The 21,093-nt window shown below is 37.6% G+C and overlaps 1 protein-coding gene across 2 annotated transcripts in view; it reads left to right on the top strand.

Moving 5' to 3' along the window:
• The window catches only part of LOC105470308 (general transcription factor IIE subunit 1), a 36,577-nt gene extending 16,942 nt beyond the window's left edge, over positions 1-19,635 (top strand). The window contains exons 3-5 of one of the 2 annotated variants that reach the window (XM_011722168.2): positions 7,463-7,634; positions 13,108-13,349; positions 18,065-19,635. In XM_011722168.2, the coding sequence (XP_011720470.1) occupies positions 7,463-7,634; positions 13,108-13,349; positions 18,065-18,492 (842 nt within the window). In that variant the 3' untranslated portion in view covers positions 18,493-19,635. Of the gene's footprint in view, positions 1-7,432; positions 7,635-13,107; positions 13,350-18,064 lie in introns of both variants that reach the window. The other variant, XM_011722167.3, reaches the window with a different exon arrangement.
• Positions 19,636-21,093: the final 1,458 nt, after the last annotated feature.

The raw sequence follows: 21,093 nt of genomic DNA, 5'->3' as shown, positions 1-21,093 counted from the left end.
TTTAATATTCATCCATGTACTATCCTTCAATTTGTTGTTTTCTGCCCTTCCTCCCCCATATTGTACCTTTTTTCCCCTTCATAATGAGGTCCAGAATGGAGGAATGATGCATGATTAGACCAAATCCAGATAAATTCCCATTTAAGGAAGGACAGACTAAATTGAATTTTGGGGGGTGGTTTTATATATTTCATAAAATATTCAGTGGGAGGGGAAAACAGTATCTAAATATGCTTCCTAAGCTATGTGGTGGTTGGATGTTTACGGTGCAGTAAAATTAATCATATATGTTAGTGTTATGTCTTGAAATTTTATAGTTTCCTCCTTATCTCACTAAAATCCTGGGAGTTCTGTTTCTAGCTACTTAGTTTTAACATGGAACTCTGAAGTGTCTTTTGTTTTTTTCTTTTTCCGGGAAGCTTTTTGAGTGAAGGGGAGTAAAAAACTTGGATTCAAAGTTTTTTCATAAGATTGTCCAGAAAAATTATGCATGCCATTATCTCTTGCTTAGATTTTGCAAAGCTCTCTTAGATAGTTTCCTTGCTTTCACTCTTGCTTCCCATGTAGACTGTTTGTCATAGCAACTAGTGCTCCTTCTAGCATATCAGGGCATGCCACTCCTCTGTTAAAAATTTTACAGAGGCGTCTTCTTTCCCTCAGAAAAGTCAAAGTCCTCAACAGAATTTATAAAGTCTTCTAGTTGCTTCTTCCCCAATTTCACCTTTTGGAGACTATTTCTATCACTCTTCCCATGTTCACAGCAGCCACCTTATTTGTGCTTTGTGTGCACCAGGCATGCCTTTACTTTATTTGCCTTTTTGCATGCTATTTTCCCTTGTCCAAACATTTGCATGACTTGCTCCCATCAAGTCTCTGCTCATACATTACTATATCAGAGAGGCCTGCCCTGAGTTTCCTGTATAACAGAGCAACACCCCTTTCCCTTCACCTTCTTTCTTCCCTGCTTTTTTCCCCCATAATACTTATATACTACTGATGTGATTTTTTTGTGTCTTAACTACCCCCAACTAGAATGTGAGGGCTATGAAAGTAGCTCAGAAGATGATTGGCTGAACTTCTTAGGAAGTTCTGAATGTCAGAAGCCCTGAGGATATCAAACCCACTGTTCTGGGGTGAGGGCTCTGTAGCAGCAGACATTTGATCCTCCCTGTTTCCTTGGCCAGCCTTGAGGACATGGGCTGCAATATGAGTCCCACTTGAGCACTGAAGCACCCTGTGCCATATCAAAGCATTTGAGCTTATTTTGATTTTTTAAAAATTTGTGGGAAAAATGGCTGAATATTTCAGTTGCAACTAATGCCTTTGCAAACATTTGTCAGTGAATTGTGGGCATTAGCTGATGGCTTATTCATTGTATATACTGGACTGAAGAGAGAAAAATATAATGCTAAGTACTGACTAATTGAGGGTTTGACTAATAGTGTCTTCTGCCCATAGTATAACGGGTCTATGTCCTTTTTGTCAATTATGCATTTCCAGGGCACATACATGTCAAACTTAAGAGAATAAACAAGTTTTTGGTGGGGTTTTCTTTTTTTTTGCTTTGGTTTTTTTCGTATTTATTTATTCTCTTAACTGTGAATACCCATATAATTACAGTGAGTAACATGTATGTTAAAATGAGTAATATGTTGGAAGCAGTTAAGTTGAAGGCCTTGGCTGGTATAATATATACCACTTAAATTTTCTTCTGTGTTTAGCAAAGGAAAAATGTCAAGTTTCAAATTTTGCTGAGCATTACTGGTTTTTTTTTATTGTTGTTACCAATCCCTTCCCCCCACCCTCCCCACTGCCAATTCATTTTTGCTTTTACTTTTATTATTTTGGAGAAAGTTAAAATTAAAATGGTGTAGAACTCTTTCCCTTCCCCCCCCTTCTGCCACTGTCCCCCTCATCCCCACAATTAGGTATCCATTTCTTTTCTCATTTGGAGTGATAACTAAGCTTCCGTAGAAGAATCCTGAGTCATAAAATTGGGACATTCCTATACTACTGAGTAGATAACCCTAAAATATAGCTTTGAAATACTATTTATAAAAGGTATTTTTTTCTTCCCATTTTCAATGCCTGTTGGTTATCTGCAGTTGGATTTATTTTTATTTGTTTGGCAAACCTGATAGGTTAAGACTCAGCCAAGTAAATGCGAGGTATGTGACAGGCACTTATGTTTGTTAAATAAATTATTTGTTATAAATCTTTTCTCCTATTCAATATTTTTAAAAAAATAAAGCTAATGTATATACATGGGAAAAGTTTGCTAAATTGTAGCTGGCAGGGCTGATAGGAGGTTGGAAAAGGAATGTACAATTCAGGATTAGTGCATTTAGTATTTTGAGACAGATTTGTATTTGAATCCAAGTTTAGTGATTTTTGTTTTCAAGCTATGACTTGGTAAACTTAACGCCTCTTAAGCGTTCATTTGCTTTTATGTCAGATTTGGGTAGAATTATTGCATAGATTTGCTTCTGATGAATATATAGGAATATTTGTAAGTAGCTTTCTTAGTTCTTTTTGTGGTTTCTGAGTATAGTTGATCAAACAAATGTGTTGTCATAGAACTCCTTTTTTCTTCCTAACCCCATCATTTGTCAAGCTTTGCCTAAAGAATCTTTGTAGCCTTCATTTTCTCTCTGTTGCCACATTCTTAGATCTAGCTTGCATGTTCCCCCTTGCATGCCTTGGATTCACCGTTTCTGGTTTTTGCCTTCTTGATCTTATATGTGAAAAGGGAAAAATTGTGCAGAGCTCTGAGTTTCAATTCCAGTTTCTTCTCTCATTCTTGAGTAATATAGTCTATGCACACTACTTAGTGTAGAATGGTCTAGTTACAAGAAGAGTTGGGATGTTTATCATATTGCTTAATAGCAGCTCTCTACCAGGTGTAGGCATCAGAATTCCTTGTGTAACTTTAAAAATTCTCATTCCTGGGCCCCACTCTGGACCTCCGGGATCAGCATTTCTGGCATGGAGCCTGAGTATAAATTCCACAGGGGATTTTTATGCAGACACTCAGTTAAGAACTGCCTTATTGGGAGGCCATCTCAAGCCACTCAAGCAGATCAATATATGTAAATACTAGTTTTCATGACCTAATGGTCTTTCCTAACACCCTTCTATGGCTTTCCTATTACTAAAGAATAAAGTCAAAATGAAGCGTATCATTCAAGATCCACTTATGGTCACCCCAGTTTATCTTGTTAATTGTTTTTTATCATTCTTTTTGGTATTTTCCTATCAGACTGAAATTGCAGTCTAGCATCATTTTTCAACCACTCTACTTCTCTTATGATGATCTAGAATGTCCTATTCCTTTACCCCTTCATCTTCTTCATCTTTTATTTTCTAAACTCTATCTCAAAAAGGTTTACCTTCTCGATAAGCTGTTCCTAGTGCCCTCAGCTAGAAGTCACATTCCTTCTTTGAACTCCAAAACATTTATGTACTTTATTTTTTGCACTGATCCCTGATTGTTTTATCTCCAGACATCTTTCTTCCCTGCTAAAGCTTCTTGATGACTGGTTCTGTCTGTGTATGCCACCACCACTCTCTCAGTTACTTGGGTGCTTCCTTGGTACATAGTGTGTGCTGGGTTTCCATGTCCTCCTGCCCCTTGCCACTTGCCCCTTCTGATTTCAGGAAAACTGATTTGCATTTTTATAATGCGTAGTGAAATGTATACAAAATGCTGCTGGTGTATTAAACCAGTCTTAAGTCATTTTCCATAAAATGTCAAATTTCTTACTTTTCTTGGATTTTTTAGGGTCCGAGAAGAAAAATAAGAAATTCTACATTTGGCTTTGACAGGCTTCTCATTTACAACTAATGTTTTTGTGATAAATATAGGGCTCAGAGATGTCGGGCTAGCTTTTCCTTTTGTAATATTTGCTAGACGTGGTAATTATTGGGAGACTATTCTCCATGGATCTCTCACATGTTGTGCATGTCTTACGAGCAGAGATACAGACTGCATTTTTCCTGGACTATCATTTTCAAGGATGTTTATGTAGTGAGCTGCCTTGGAAGACAGAGATAGTATTTCTCTTCAGAGCAAAGAGCAGGTTTGCTTATGGTCCAGTATAAAAAGTGTCTCCTTCCAGAGCATGTTTACATAGAGTTTAGTGCAGTAAGGATAATGCCACCCTTCAGTGCAAAGAATGGGCATGCTTATGCTCATTTAAAATATTTGAGTTCCTATTAAGCTCAGGTTTTCTTTCCTGTAACACAACCCATTGCATGTGTAATTGTTACCTGGCCCTTGTATCACACCCCATGGAAATTGGGGCATGGGGAACTGGCTTAAATATTGACACTGGCTACTGCTATTGCCTTGAGTAGTAAAGTTCTTTGTCTCTGACCTGGAGTCTTGTGTCTTCTACCAGCACCCATAAAACTGGCAGAATAACTTGTTAGCTTACAAGTAGGGTAAAATCTCAGACCCTTCACAGTTCTTAATAATAGTTTTAAAGCTGCTCTTTTCATACCTGCAAAATCAGCCCTTCTGTAAGTAACTCTTGTTAAATTTGGCTGAGATTAGAATTCAGTTGCCTTATGACTATATACTTTGTTTATTTTTCCCTCTATTCTTTTTCATGAAAATAAATTACTCTAGTTAAAGGACTGTCATTCTGAGATTGTCCTTCTGTGAAATAATGGTATTAGTAGTGTTCTCTATCTTTCTCTCTTTTCCCCAAATAAAAGCACTGCTGTTTTACGAGGATGAGCTACACTGACAAGCATGTTGATTTGTTTACTTAAAGCTGAAGTTTGGAGTACATATTGTCTTGAAATGAGAAATGGGGTTTTTGGGAGGACATTTTTTAAAAATTCAGGTATAACATGACTTTTTAATGATAAATTAGATAAATAGTAAAACATGTTGGATAATGATAATGCTAAGGGAAAAGAAAATGAAAGAGGATAAGATTGTTTGAGTGGACAAGACAGTATTGAAATTTTAGATAATGCTGGCTATGGAAGGCCTTACTTATGGCTTCTGAGTAAAAACTGGAGTAAATTTGGAGATGAGCCATGTGATTTTCTGGAGGGAAGGCATCTGGGTAGAGGGCACAGCAGTGCAAAGGTTCTGCAGCAGAGTGTGCCTGATGGGAAGCATTGAGGAGGCCAGTTTGTGATGCTTTGAAAACAGATAATGAGAGGGTTGGAGTATTGACCTCTGTCTTAGCTGTGTTTCTTGACTTTACTCCGGAGCATTTGCTTTTATGTTTATATATTAACCCCCTTTCCATTTGAGAAATGGGATTCCTTTCTTTAAAAACATATTCGAAAAATACAGAACTAGATAACTTGTCTTCCAAACTATTCTTAGTTCTCATTGACAGTCTCTGTAGGTGCTTATTTTTCAACAGTCAGTTTAAGTCCCAGTCTCACATTGGTGTGTTTTTTAATTCAGCAGGTATTTGAGAGCTATATTCAACCCTACTTTTTGTAGTTTATTTTTAAGCCCCCACATGATTATATTCCTTGCTTCTGTTGAAGAGAAGAGGCTGAGACAGCTTGGAACAGTTAGAGAATAATAAAACATTCTACCTAAAACCCCTCTAGCCAAGGTTGCTTCTTACCCTTTGTTACCAAATATAAAGGCTAGTTTTCAACTCTTGTTGGCCTTGAAATATTAGGACTATACCATTTCCTTGGAACACCATCCTGTCACTCTGGTTGCACCATTTCTGTTTCTCAAGGATTCCTCATTCCTTGAGTTTATGCCTTAACTGCCTCTTCTCACTCTCTTTAATCTCTCTGGATGCTCCTATCTACTATATGGCTTCAGTTACCACCTATAGGTTGTTGATTCTCATATCTAAATTTGTAGTCTAAACCCCTCTCTTGGGCTGAGTTGTTAGCAGTTGTAATAAGTTGGCTTTCTACGTATTCATTTTTATATTTAAAGCAATTTGATATCTTTTACTTAAAAAAAAACAAAAACAAAAACAAAACTTGTTCTTCCTGTCTTTACTTTGGTAAATAGTATTCTTGTCCATTTGATTAAGTTATAATCTTTATGTTGGTGACCATTAGTCAAAGACTATCAGGTACACACCTGTAGTAAACAAAGTTAAGTTTATTGATGCTTTCCACAGCAAGGGAAGCCACATACTGTGGGGAACCATGAAATGTCAGTAAGATGATGTTGGACAGACTTAGAGAATGTGGGCTTTTGTTGGGTAATTTTGGGGAGGATTCAGGGAAGCGATGAAGGTTTCCTTTGGATTAGATGCTGTGAAGAAATGGGGAAATTCTATGATTGGATATCTTAATAAATCTTATCTAGGAGATGACAAGAACAGGGTGACGCTAAAACTAATTGGTAAAGAAGCAGCAGTCACTTGTGCAAGATGGGATTTTTTGTGGTTTGCATGGAGTCCTTGCTTTTGTCTGTTCTCAGACGCAATTCCACAGTGGCTTGGGTTTGCCTCACTTCCATCATAGTCTGATGTTGGTGGTCTGTGAGATCCTGTTTGACAGAAAAATGCTAAAGTCTAGTGAGTGCTGAGCCACCTTCCAGCTCTGAGGGGTTGCTTTTCTCTCTCTTTCTCAGTTATTTGGGATAGATGTAGATTAGGTGGCATTCAGACAATAGGAAGATGTATTTTAGGGTATTCGAACAAATAATTTACATGCTATTGGCTATGTGTGAGGGGCAGTAAAGAAAATTATTATACTGGTAATATATCAGTAGGCTCTAGTGTTATGTTGAAGTAGAGATCACTTGGTTGTTTATTCTTTATGTATCAGTCATACATGGGGCCTTTTATAGCTAAATGTTTGAGTACTTAACTATTTGCCAGACACTAAGTACTTATATGTTCTCTTTTAATCTTTCAAGTAAGTTGACTCAGAAAGGAAGGATGTATATTCCTGTCTTTGGGAATAACCAAACTGGAAATCCAGGTGTGGCTAGTGGTGTAGACTGTTAAGTAATGTTTAAGAATGTGAGTTTTAGCATAATAGATTGGATTGATTAGATGACCAGAAACTCTTGGTTTTAGGTATTTATTTAGCTTTCCGCATTATGTAGGCCCAAATGTGTAATGTGAACAAAAAGAAAAGAGAAAAGCTGCCAAGAAAGGGTATAAGTTGTGGTAAGCTGTAAAAAATTTGGCTTTAAGTTAAAATAAATATATGTTAGAAATATTGTGATTAAAAACTATGCTGAAGTTAGGGATGAAATTACTTTGAAATACATCAAAAATGATAGATGGATAGATATGTGATGAATAGCAAAATGCTAACTGTAGAATCTAAATGGTGTTCACATGGCTGTTCACTGTGAAATTCTTTCAACCTTTGTGTATATTTGAAAGTTTTAATAATAAGATATTAGGGGAGGGTGGAGATATAAACTGTCTGCTAAAGTCTTCTCCCTGACCTGAGATACTTATTTTCTCTGTAGGAACTTTCCGCTGTACTTTTTGTCATACAGAGGTAGAAGAGGATGAATCAGCAATGCCCAAAAAAGATGCACGCACGCTTTTGGCAAGGTTTAATGAACAAATTGAGCCCATTTATGCATTGCTTCGGGAGACAGAGGATGTGAACTTGGCCTATGAAATACTTGAGCCAGAGCCCACAGAAATCCCAGCCCTGAAACAGAGGTGAGTGTAGGCCCTGTGCTCTTACTAAGAATACTTTTCAACCTGTTCTTGTTTTAACTACCTATACTTTGGAGAGCAAGAGTGGGTAATTTACTAGGAGACTCAAGACTGTAATGTTACACAGGTTCTCAGTTCTGCCACATTTGTCTTATTATCATGTGCCTGTGATGAAATTCGTTTGTTCTAAATGCAGAACACTGTGGACTTTAGGCAAAAGTCTTTAAATATTTAGGTTTGACTTCAAGTACTCATTCTGCTTGGGCCTGTAGCAACTCAGCCAATTGTTAGCTAATCCTAAATTAGTTGTGCCACTTGGGTATATTTGAATTTTCCTAGCCAGCTTCTGAAGGCTGAAGTCCTTTAAGGAATTCAGCATTTTCTTTTTTGTTTTTGAAGCAATTTAACCACCTTTCTTTCTTAGTTGTAATTGCAACTTCCTTGAAAGTAAAACATAGCTGGTGTTACCTGTGGGTTAATACTCCTAATAGTGGCTCCCTATTTTTATCAGTGTTCCCTAATGTTTGAATTGCAGAGGTAGGCTTAGTTTTGCCATGCCAGAAAAAGTTGTTTATATTTTCTTGAAAAGCATAAACGAAAATGGGGGTCAGGGAGTGCTCTCCTACTCTACCCTTTTTTTTTCTCTCCGTCTTCCCAGCATCAAGTAAGGGATATCTTTATTTAGATACCCTTCACTCCACCCACTCCCTTCGAAAGAGCTGAACAATCAGGTTGTATCTGTATAGTTTTTAGGAGCATTCTTAGTATTTTATTTCCTGTGGAACTGATGTTACAGAATAGCCAGTCCTGAGTAAATTTGGCTTCTTTTAGATGATTAAAAGCAATCCAATTCTACAGAAAATTTTGTGTCTGTAAGAGTTATGAATTTTCTAATCCAGTACCATGTGTCAGTTAGGATGCCTTTGCCTGTGATAACAGAATATCTAACTCTAGTTGGAATTAGAATCCAGTCTAGAAGTAGATTGAACAGTAAGAAAATTTGTCTTGCATGACTGGAAGTCCTGAAGTAGTACAGTTCAAAACTGGTTAGTTTCACAGCTCAATTATATTTTCAGGGATCTAGATTTGTTCCATCTTTCTACGCTGCTGAACTCAGCCTGTTGATTGTCCTCTTGGAACCATGAGGGGAGCTAGCCTAAGATGGCCATGTATTTCTAGGTATCACATGCAGATGAAAATGTTCAAATGCAGAAAAAGGGACCATCCCTTCCTTGTGTCCTATTTTAAAACTGAAGAAAGGTTTCCCAGAGGGCCCCCTAGGATACTCTATTTATCCCCGGATGTCTCACTGGCTACAGTTGCCTTATATGCATATTTCTAAACCAGCAGCTGGCAAAGGAAATGAGATCACATGACTGGTACTTATAGTAGTTAAGGTTTACCTTCCAGGACTGGGGAAGGTCCCAGAGCTCTTTGGAGCAAATTGCCATTGGTATTTTAATAAAGCCAATAAGCAAAGAAAGAAAGGAGCCACAGTTGATAGGAAACTAATAACATCCGTATCACAGATAGCTTTAACTTTTGGTACTGGTTATTTCTTTCTTTTTGTATACGAAAAGGATTTCCTCTTTTGAAAAAGGAATTTATTTCTTTCTGTATCTTTTTCAGTCCTTTTAAGTTATATTGTAGCTCTAACATACAAGGTTATGAGGGAAATTGATTTTACAAAAATACAAAATTTTCTAAGCTTATGGGGGGGATTATTTCATGTTGAAGTATGCATCAGTGTACTATTTGATTTCTTCCTACACAATATACTATCGGAATTATTCTGATGTTTCCTCTCCTACCTGTAGTTATTTGTCCTGTTTATCAAGATGCTTCTCCACTACAATAGCATTCAGTCACCCACCACCACTGACTTCCTGTCTCTAATGTTCTCCACCTACCACAATCCAGCTCCCCTTCCAGGATCTTTATTTCGATATCCCCCACTCACTGCAGGCCTGAGATGAGTCTTAGTGGTACAGTGACACCAGAGGCCCAATAGCAGCTCTCTGTATCAGGTCACTTTCTTCTCATCAGGAATGATGGTGACTCCAGGGATGAAGAAGAACCAGGAAGTAGAGGAAATAAACTGATCAGGAAAAAAGGATACCCAACAATCTGGCCATTAAGAAAAAAGGGAGGAAATGGAGGCAGACAAGAAAGACAGAATGGGGTTCCTAGAGCTGCCAGCCAGACCAAAGTAAAACCGTTTCCATGTGGTCAGGAAAAAAAACATTAGGTTAGAAGATGTTACTGAGGTTATAATATCCCCACCAAAGCATTTGACAAATTCCACTCCTTGTATATAACATCCTGGAGGTGATATTGATTTGGCCTTTCTGTACTATAGGAGTATGGAGTTTTGAAATGGCCCATCCTGCCTCAGTACAAGAGAAGAAGCATCAGTAGAGTGGTATGGGAGCTCAGAGATGATAGCTCTTTTTTTTTTTTTTTAATAAGTGGCAATATTGTTAGTTTGATTACTGATCTGTAATCAGTTAAATTGTAGCTTGTCCCTAGGTCAGAAACCAGGGGCTATCTCTGCAGAACTGTCAGTAGGCCTAACCCAAGAGTTGATGGACAATTCTATCCTTTCAGCAAGTCAACCTATTGATGATATATAAAAATCTTCCTGTCTTTCTAAAGTGGAATTCTCTGCTAGTAATCCCTTTTTCATCATCTCTTAACACCTTAAAGATCTTTAAAAATTTAGTTTTGAAATAATCTTCCCCTCTCTGAACAGGAGTTATATTTTTTAAAAGTTCTAAAATTTCTTAAATAATATAAAAAGATTCAAACATGAATTGTCATTTTTGTCATCTTCAATTAAAATTGTTCCAGATTTTAAAATTTGTTTGACTTGTGGTCAAATGTCTGCTGCCTCACACTGGAATAAAACCCATCTTGAATTTCTGTGACAGAATACTGAAAACAAAAGACTTTTTAAAAGTACTCTTGTGTTAACATTTATTTTAATTGTTCTGTTCTTGCTCTCTAGCTTTCTTGTTTTTCTCAAAGTACTCCTCATACCTTCATGAGATAGTCTTTAGTCAATGCTAAAGATAGAGAATAGAGAAAAACTCTGTGTTCAGGATTATATATAAAGAGAAACAGTAACCTCAGAGTGAGTGAGTCATTTAAGTCTGGATCAAGGAAAGATAAGGATGTGGTTGGCCAGATCAGAGAAATATGCCTATTCTGTCTCTCCCAGGTGGGGTTAGCTAACTCGGGGAGATACATTTTGGGGTGGTGGATATATAGAGCAGACTCAGCACATCAAGATGGGGGTGTTGGCTGAGGATAGAAGAGGCATTGAAAGGAGTCAGAGAGACAAATGGGTGCAGGAGGAGAGGCCAGAATGTAGAGTAAGCCCAGAAACATAAAAAACCAGATCAGACCAAGAGAGAAGAGAAAGAAAAGTGAATGCTGAAGGAGACAAAACTTCAAAAAGCCAACCTATACAAAGTAAGCAGCATCATATTACAGTGACGCTACAACACAGCCTTTAAAAGACCACCCAGAACAGATGGAAGATAGAAAATGACTAGGGACAGTTAATAGTTACATTGAGATGAACGAGAAGTGATACACAAAGTAACATCAATGAATGCAGAAAGAAATAGCAGAGAGAAACCAGTTATTTGCATTTGCAATTGTAGCATAAGACTTCAGAATATAGCAAAAAAAAAAAAAAAAAAAAAAAGATGGTTTGGATATGTTTACAGAGAGATGCCTCATAGTCCTAGATTTAGAGAGCAAATAACTGGTAGAAAGTAGGAGCAGTGAGGAGGCAAAAGAAGTGATTGAGACATGGAACAGGTAGAACAGGCACCGGGAAGGAAAAGGCTGTGGGAGAAAGTGGTTTACAAAGTAGCCCTGGGAACAGAGGTGGAATAATGAAAAGAATGCAAAGGCAGTACCTGGAAGGCATGGATTAAATGACTGGATCAGTGTGGATTGGACAACTGGAAATAACATTATTTTTTTGTTGCACAAGTAGCAGTGGCCCTATAGATATCCAGAGGTAGGACAGGATAGGTGGGGTAGCTAAGCCCAAGTTTACCTCCAGAGGATGGTCAGAAACAGTGTAATTAGGGAAAGATGTGATGGGCTAATCAGATACACGGACACAGACCTCAGCTAAGTATGAGTTAGAAAACCCTGGTAGATAAGAAGTGACCCGGAAAGAAGTGAAGAGTAAGGGAGTAAGCAGAGATGAAGTAAGACAAAAGTGAAGGCAAAATAGTGAATGGCTTAGGAGCAAAGACTAATGAAGTATTTATTAGATTCAGAATGAGTCGGCGCTTCACGCGGGAGATAATTCAGGATCCGTGGAAAAGAGTGAGAAAAATGGATGAAAAATAAAGGAGAGACGTGAGGCCAGGTCAGTCATGGACACTGAAAGAAACACCCAAAAGGTTTGGAGTGAGCAGGCAGTTCAAGAAACATGAAGATGGTTACAGGATAAAAAATAGCTGTCTGGACAGAGGGAGGTGGAGGGTGGAGAAGCATATGTAGAAGTTGAGGTGGAAAGCGTCAGTAGCAGGCAGAGAAAGGCATGAGCTCAGAGAATCAGGATATTCAAAAGAATTTGGAACAGATTGAGAGTGAAACAGGCAGATAAAATGGGGAACCATCAGAAATACTGAAAACTTGGCCTAACACAGAGGTTAGGGGGGAACATAAGTGCCTAGAAGATAAGGACGTGATCAGACCTGGAACAGGCTAACAGACAAAAAAGATCATGGGTGGTAAAAGTAAAAAGCAAAACAAAATAGACTGAGTGAAACAGACCATTGTCACTGCAGAGTAGAATCTGGTTGGGGATGGATACAGAGTATCAGCATAGATGTGGAGATAGAAAGATACAACTCCATAGAAAAGAAGCTAGTCTCTGCAGAGGATTATACCTTATTCCATGGGTGGCCGGAGAAGAACACTACTTGAGGTCAGTCTTTGTAGAATAGTTTTCTAGCTTTTTCCATGATCAGCACACAAAAGAAAGGAAAAAGCACATAGAACCACTTTGAATTATTCTGGGTTGAGCTGAGATAACATTTTTAAAAATTCAGTGTGTTTTGTTTTTGTTTTCTATACAAAATACTGGGAGAGATTTTTGCCAGACTAGTGGCTTTAAGTAGATGATGTCACCATATCACTCTCTCCTTCTCCAAGTATTAATAGATTTATTGAAACATCTTAAATCTATAAAACCTCAGTCATTTATATACACCAGAGGATCCTGTGTTTGAGGAACTTAAATATAAATATGATGTGTTTTTCTAACACATGCACCTTTTACCCTGAGGTTTAGAAGCCCTTTCTTGGCCTTGTTGAAGCATGTGTGCATGATTACTAAATAGCATTTACATGTAGTATTTCAGTAATTGCCTCCCCAGCTGCCCTTCTTTTCCAACATCAAGACATTAATTTTTCTTCTTCCTATACCTCTATTCTTTTTATATAGCAAGGACCATGCAGCAACTACTGCTGGAGCTGGTAGCCTGGCAGGTGGGCACCACCGGGAAGCATGGGCCACCAAAGGTCCTTCCTATGAGGACTTATACACTCAGAATGTTGTCATTAACATGGATGACCAAGAAGATCTTCATCGAGCCTCACTGGAAGGGAAATCTGCCAAAGAGAGGCCCATTTGGTTGAGAGAAAGCACTGTCCAAGGGGCATATAGTTCTGAAGATATGAAAGAAGGTAAGAGTAGAAGTCAGCAAAATGGATATGTCTTAGGTTCAGTAGAACATGAACTTGGTTTAGTGGGAAGCTGCCTGAGCGATTCTGGATCTGTTCTACAGAACAATTAATTGCATTATATTAGGAAGTAAGAAATTGAGCAATAAGATAAAAACCAACTAGTATACTTGCATTGCCCTTCAACTTAGTGAAAATAACAAATAGCCTTTTAAATTTTCAATTTTAGATTTGAAAAATTGTCATTTTATCTTAATTTCTTGGAAAAATGCTATCTATTGTTTTCAAGGTAGCCATACTCACCTCTCCTTTAATCTTATATTACCCTGACTTATATGCATTTAATTTTTCTGAATTGGGAGCCAAAACTATACACTCCCCCAAACTTTATGTTGTTTCTTCATAAATACCAAGGAGTGTGTGCTACCTGAAATATATACAAAGAGTCCACATGAATAAAGGATTGAGCATTCTCACAGTCCAAGATGGTTAGCAGAACTTTGTTCTAGAGGATTTTGGAAATTTCTGAGCCATAAAGGGTTAAGAATTGCATACTAATCTTCAGAAGTTAGAGAACTGCAAGATTTTACTTTTTTAGTCTAAGTTACTGGATTCAGGACTTTGAGTGATGATAGTTTACGAGTATGTAGAAAATGGGAGGCGAAAATGGATGACGATGACTCAAGCTGGAAAGTAGAGAGGAAAGGTGTCTCTATTTCTGGCTGGATTATATCAGTGTAACAATCTATGTGCTCCTACTCCCAAGTTAATATATCGTTACTAACATATCACCAAACTCAAGTTACTAACATATCACCTGAGTTTGGTGATCTGTTAGTGCCAAAGAATAATCAGTAACTGAAAACCACTTGTTTTTTGACCTTTCTCCTAGCCTCTTTTCCCTTTGGTATTAGCATTTAGTATATGTATATACTAGAAACCGTGAAGGTAATGTGGAGTTTGGTAGTGATGGTAAAGCAGCTAATATCTCCACTGTGCTTCTCTTTGATATATTAATTTTAATAAGAAAAAATTTTCCAAGGTAACCATACTTTACCTTCCTTCTTCCTCACTGATTAGCCTGCCACGTTGGTTTTTTTGACGGAGTCTCGCTCTGTTGCCTAGGTTGGAGTGCAGTGGTGCGATCTTGGCTCGCTAAAACCTCTGCTTTCCGTGTTCAAGTGATTATCTTGCCTCAGCCTCCTGAGTAGCTGGGATTATAGGAGCAAGCCACCATGGCCAGCTAATTTTTGTATTTTTAGTAGAGATGGGGTTTCGCCATGTTGTCCAGGCTGGTCTCAAACTCCTGACCTCAACTGATCTGCCTGCCAAAGTGCTGAGATTACAGGCATGAGCCAGTGTGCCCAGCCTGTTGTGCTATTTACATTCAAGCTGTTTTAGATTATACAGTAGTTAGGCTATACTACTATTTAATAAATTTGTTTTTCCCACCTTGGCTTTTGCCGGTTTTTAAAGCAGCCTTCTTTTCTTTGAACTTAGGAAGAAAACTGAATAAAATAAAACTATTATTAACCAACATTATATATTAAGCTCATAAGTTTAACATTCTAGTTTACAGTTCCTAGAATGATAGAATATGAATCGTATGGGCCTTAGTTATCTGGTCTACTTAAGTTTTATAAATATTTATTTCAACATAAAATAGGATAGTATATTGTCATGTCTAAATTTGTCTTAAGTTTCTTGATAGTAGAGCAGACTCTATCCAGTGAATGTATGAAGTGGGTCTTACACTTGATTTTCCTCAAACTTCAAGTCATGTTGATATCTTTCACAACTGTATTAACTTCAGTCATTGTTCTCATTACCATACTGAAGAAAGTTCTAATTCCTTTTGATTATGTTTTCCTTAAACAGTTCTCTTTTCCACTGTTACCACCTCCTACTGTTTTTGTTTATTTTTGTCTTTTTCTGGACCATCTCTAATTGTAATATACTTTACTTGAGACATAGTGACCAGAATGATACATGTTGTTCATGCATGGATTCACCATTGATTTGAGTTTTATTTCCAGTATATCTTTCTGGTTTTTACTTGAGATTTTCTTTTTTGCTTTGGTTCTGGAAGCATGTTAAGACCAAAAACTTTAGAAACACATAGAGGTACTTTTTAGGATCTTCTCTGCCTTGAATTCAATAGCTTGGATCATATCTTTCAGTATATTTTAGATTATTTTTCTGTAGGCAGATTTTCTTGCACTTGCTGAAATAGAAATAGATCTGCTACTTTTCTGCCCACGTATACAACCTTCAGCTCTTCCTATGTTTTTTTGCTGCAATTTGGCCTTTCGGTACCCACAATTGTTTAGCATCAATTCCGTGAATATAGTTTCCCAGTATACATCTTCTTTGTAATTTATAACTCTGTTGAAAAAGACTGTTCCTAGAACCACTGTTTCTACTTTATCATCCAGAAATTAGCTCACTCATTTATCCTTGTTTTTTGTTTTCTGTCTTCATCTGTAACAGAATAATTCTTTTTTTCTCCAAACCTCTCAAGACCCTTGTCGAAATCTGTTACGTGTGACTTAATTTAGTTTACAAAACTAATTTTCTTTTTCCCTAATTTTATATTTAAATATTAATCAAAATAGTGTGTTGATATTATTAAACTATTTGGAACATTCTTTTAGGAGCAATTATTGTTTTAAAGGCTTGCATGCATTCCCTCTTTTCTTTCTGTTGTAATGCTGCATTGGCAGTAAGCTCTAGGGAGGAGGTTCAGCCTTTGACAATATTTTGAAGTAGTTAAGTTTGATTTTAACTCTCATTTTGACAGTCATGTTACCAAAAGCCCCTTTTCTCTGACCTAAATTTTTAACTTATCTGTTTCTATTTCCCTTTCTGTCTCTCACCTGCCCAGTATCTCATTTTAGGAGTTCTGTGCTTTCTAAAATATCCAGGGTTTTAGCTAATTCATTCTAATGTGTTAATGAAAAGATGTTTTCACTTTATCCATAGTCAGAATTGACTATTTCTGCGCCTTCTCGTGATAGTGATGGTGATGATGATGATGATAGGTAGGTAGATAGATAGACAACACTATTCTAAGTGCCAGGCCCATTCTAGACACTTCACAGACATTCACTTAATCCCCACAGTAATCTAGTGAAGTAAATACTATTTTCCCCCTTTCTGTACTTGAGAAAATTGAAGTGGAGAGATGAAATAACTTGGCCAAAACATATGGCTAAATAGTGTTAGGATTCGAATTAGGGAGTCAGGTTCCAAACAATACTTTTAATCTTTTTATATATTTTAAATGGCAGTATGTTTGGTAGTAGTATCAGAATGCAGAATGCAGGTAGTTTTCTTAAATATTGAATCTGCAGTATATCAGGTACGATATGTACGCAAAATGATAGGAGGTGTGTGGTGAAAGAAGCTTCATTCCTAAAATTAGATTCTTTCTTTATACAGAGTTTGAAGTATGCCTAGTTTGCTTCATGAAAATAAAACTCACATTTATTCACTCATTTGTCAAATGTTTATTCAGTGCCTAACAGAGTGGCAGGTACTATCCAGGTAAATGGGATATATCCATGAATAAACAAGATAAATATCTGTTGTGGTGGAACCTACACCCTTGGAAAGGGGATGACAAAGACAATAGATGTAAGTTATTCATTATGTTAGGAAATAAGTGCTATGGGGGAAAAATAGAGCATTGGGAATGTAGGGATGGGATACATTTAAAAGATAACATTTGAATAAAGACATGAAAGATGGAAGGGAGTTAACTGTGTGAGTACCTAAAGGAAAAATATTCCAGGCAGAGGGAACAGGCAGTGCAAAGGCCCTGAGGTAGGAGTGTGTCTGATATGTACAAGGAATACCATGGAGGCTACTGTGACTAGACGAGAATGAGCAGGGGAAAGAAATAAGAGGTAGATGGTCAGGAAGGATTCCAGATGATGTGGTATCCTATAGGCCATTGCAAAGCTTTTACCTTGAGTGAGATAAAAAGCCATGTTTTGAGGCCGGGCGCGGTGGCTCAAGCCTGTAATCCCAGCACTTTGAGAGGCCGAGACGGGCGGATCACGAGGTCAGGAGATCGAGACCATCCTGGCTAATACGGTGAAACCCCGTCTCTACTAAAAATACAAAAAACTAGCCGGGCGAGGTGGCGGGCGCCTGTGGTCCCAGCTACTCGGGAGGCTGAGGCAGGAGAATGGCGGGAACCCGGGAGGCGGAGCTTGCAGTGAGCTGAGATCCGGCCACTGCACTCCAGCCCGGGCGACAGAGCCAGACTCCGTCTCAAAAAAAAAAAAAAAAAGCCATGTTTTGATTTTCTATTATGCCAGCTACCGTAGTCGAGTCGATTCTTCATAGACATTATTGTTTATGTTTTTATCCAGAATCTTAGAAAGTCAATGCTTTTATCACCTCATTTTACAGAAAAAGGTATTGAAGTTTAGAGATTAAATAACTTGCCCAAGATGCTTGTGTATAGAAGAACCAGGATTCAACTCTATGCTATAATACTGTTAAAGCCGATGTACTTGACCATTATACTACTTAAGTTCCAGTTTGTAAGAAATATTTTGAATATTTTATGGACAGCAGCTCAAAAATAGAACCAGTGAAGTCTGTTATTTTATTGTATCATTTAAATATATGTTAAAATATTATCTATATGTTATAAAGAAATGCCATTTATATTTAAGATTATTGACTTTCTGAGTTTTACTCCCCAGGGGGCATAGATATGGATGCATTTCAGGAGCGTGAGGAAGGCCGTGCTGGGCCTGATGATAATGAAGAGGTCATGCGAGCACTGCTCATTCATGAGAAAAAGACTTCCTCTGCCATGGCTGGTTCAGTGGGGGCAGCCGCTCCAGTGACCACTGCCAATGGCAGTGACTCGGAAAGCGAGACCAGTGAGTCAGATGATGATTCTCCACCCCGTCCGGCAGCTGTGGCTGCGCATAAACGAGAAGAGGATGAAGAGGAAGATGACGAGTTTGAAGAAGTAGCAGATGACCCCATTGTCATGGTGGCTGGCCGTCCGTTCTCCTACAGTGAAGTGAGCCAACGGCCAGAGCTAGTGGCCCAGATGACACCAGAAGAAAAGGAAGCATATATAGCCATGGGACAACGCATGTTTGAGGACCTCTTTGAGTGAGATTTCCCTACTTCTTTCTCCTTTCTCTAATGCTTAGTTCAAAAAGAAATGTCTCATCTTTGAAGAAAAGTATTTAAGTGGCTTTCTGCCCCTCTTGATGGTGATCCTTGTGCAAAGAATGATGGTAGAGAGTTTGACTTTTATGCCAGAAACTTTCCCAGCAAGGTGGGGTGCTGGGAATCCTACCCTTCCTTGCTGTCACTACAGTACTAATATTTTACTGTATTTTCTTTTCTTTTCTTTTTCTTTTTGAGACGAAGTCTCACTCTTGTCTCCCAGGCTGGAGTGCAATGGTGCAATCTCGGCTCACTGCAGCCTCTGCCTCCTGGGGTCAAGTGATTCTCCTGCCTCAGCCTCCCAAATAGCGGGGATTATGGGCACCCGCCACCACACCTGGCTACTTGTTTGTATTTTTAGTAGAGACAGGGTTTCACCGTGTTAGCCAGGATGATCTCGATCTCCTGACCTCATGATCTGCCTGCCTCAGCCTCCCAAAGTGCTGTATTTTCTTACCTAATTTTTTTCTTGCCTTATTAAGACATAATTTTCTCCCTTCTGAAATGAATGAGGGATGTTCATAAGGTAAATCTTTCCCATCCATCTGTTTACTACAATAGGTTACAATAATTCACTGATCACATCCATTTTATCTGTTCTAGCCAGGCATTCCAAACAACTTCTTATACTGCTGCCCACCAAAGCAGCTTGCCAACAGTCAAATCATTGATTGGGGGGAAAAATCCTGAAAGTTGCTTAGAATTTGAGCATTTCCTCAAAATTGAGATAGGTCAATATGTAATGGGAGGTGGAAGTGTGTGTGGAAGGGGGATAGATGTACTTGAGTCTCATGATTAATGTCTAAACCAGAATTTGTGTCTTTAGAACTGACCAGACTGTTAGATTTAATTGTATTGCTTAATGTCTTTTGGTTTAGGTTTGGGATGATAGAAAGCAGAAAGTGTAATTGGTAAACCCTTAGGAAGAAACTAGAAAAACACGGACATTGGACGAGAAGTCTGTGTAAAGGGTTGAAGAGTGACAAACATTGTGAACAGTGCCTTAGAACTGTGTCAGTTAGTCTGATTTGCAAATCCTTTATATAAAGCTGAGACTGGTCCTGGTTTTGTTCCCTTTGGGTACAGACCTCTTGTCAGTGCTATAAATTGTTTAATGAGGCCATTCCAGCAGAAATCAACATAGAATAATTGATTACTCTTCTCTGTCACTCTCCCTCTTTCTAAACATCATTGAAGGCTGTCTCTCTTTTGATTCTTGTCAGACATGGTATTTTAGGGTACATCCAGTATACCATTGAGCATTGTAACCTCAACAAACAGTTTATTTTGGGTTCTGATATGTAGCATGGTATTTTCCCTAAGGCAGAACTCTAAAGAACTTTCACACAAGGGTCTATAACAATTGTATATCTTAAAATATTTTTCCTTGCATTGTAATTTTTAAGTATTTATCATTTTATAGTACACGTGTAAAGGATATATGAGCCTCGTATGGAGTGATGTTTCATTTACCTGGGTTGTATTAATGACTGAATGTTGACAATAAATCTATTTTATACTGACTGAAATTTGTTCATTTTAAGCCCTGTAACATCTTGGAGCATATTAAACTGAAAATTCTTCCCATTAAAAAATGTTAAAGACTTTTTTATTAGTCATATTTTAAATAATAGATGCATCATATGGGATCTAAACTTTTTGTGCAGTAAGATACCTTTGTACCTTGTATACGTATTCAACTTTTACACTTGATCTTAGCCAAAAGACCAGGAAGCAATGTTATTCAGCTTTAAACGTTGTTTTTTAAACTTTTATAGTTCTAGAAGTTAATTTAAATAAAATGGTAATCAGATGTTAATTTTTAAAATGTAGTTAATTTTTTAAACTATTTTTTGTGAGTGTGTTCGTGTGTATGTAGAATTCGTGTTATGAAAAAATGTCACAAGCGAATATGGAGATAAGAATAAAGGTATTCATTGCAGCAGTATTTGAAATAGAATAAAAAGATAGATACACTCACTAAATCTGTATTTCGTCCTAAGTACTCAGGACACCAAGGCAGGAGGATTGTGTAAGCCAGGAGTTCAAGGCTAGCCTGGGTAACATAATGAGATCCCATCCCTCCCCCAAAAAGAATGTATTGAGAGAAAAGATATCCATAATGTGTTAAATATTGGATTCAGTTTTTCTAGGGGAGTGTGTATTGCGTGTGTGTGTGTGTGTGTGTGTGTGTGTGTGCGCGTGTGCGAAGGAGAAAGTAGCTAACATATAGTGAACTATGTGCCAGACACTATTTTAAGTGCTTTATATATGTTAACTCATTCAATCTTTTATAATACATCTGTGAGGTAGGTATACATATATAAATATATATATGAATTAGGGATGACAATTACAGTGATCTTAATATGTTGTTATGAGAAAGATATTTTTATTTTGAAAGAGAATCAAACACATTTAATGAAAGAAATAGTAGAGTGTCAAAAGCAAGGTCTTTTTAGGTTAATGCTAGGATTTTTAGGTGAGTAGGCCCTCAGTTAAGTAAAATGAAAAAATCCAGAGTTTATCATTTTTTTGGATAAAC

The sequence above is a fragment of the Macaca nemestrina genome, chromosome 2 (assembly GCF_043159975.1).
Source record: "Macaca nemestrina isolate mMacNem1 chromosome 2, mMacNem.hap1, whole genome shotgun sequence".
Taxonomy (NCBI): domain Eukaryota; kingdom Metazoa; phylum Chordata; class Mammalia; order Primates; family Cercopithecidae; genus Macaca; species Macaca nemestrina.
Note: the sequence above shows the minus strand (reverse complement) of the source record. Positions and strands in the feature narration are given on the sequence as shown.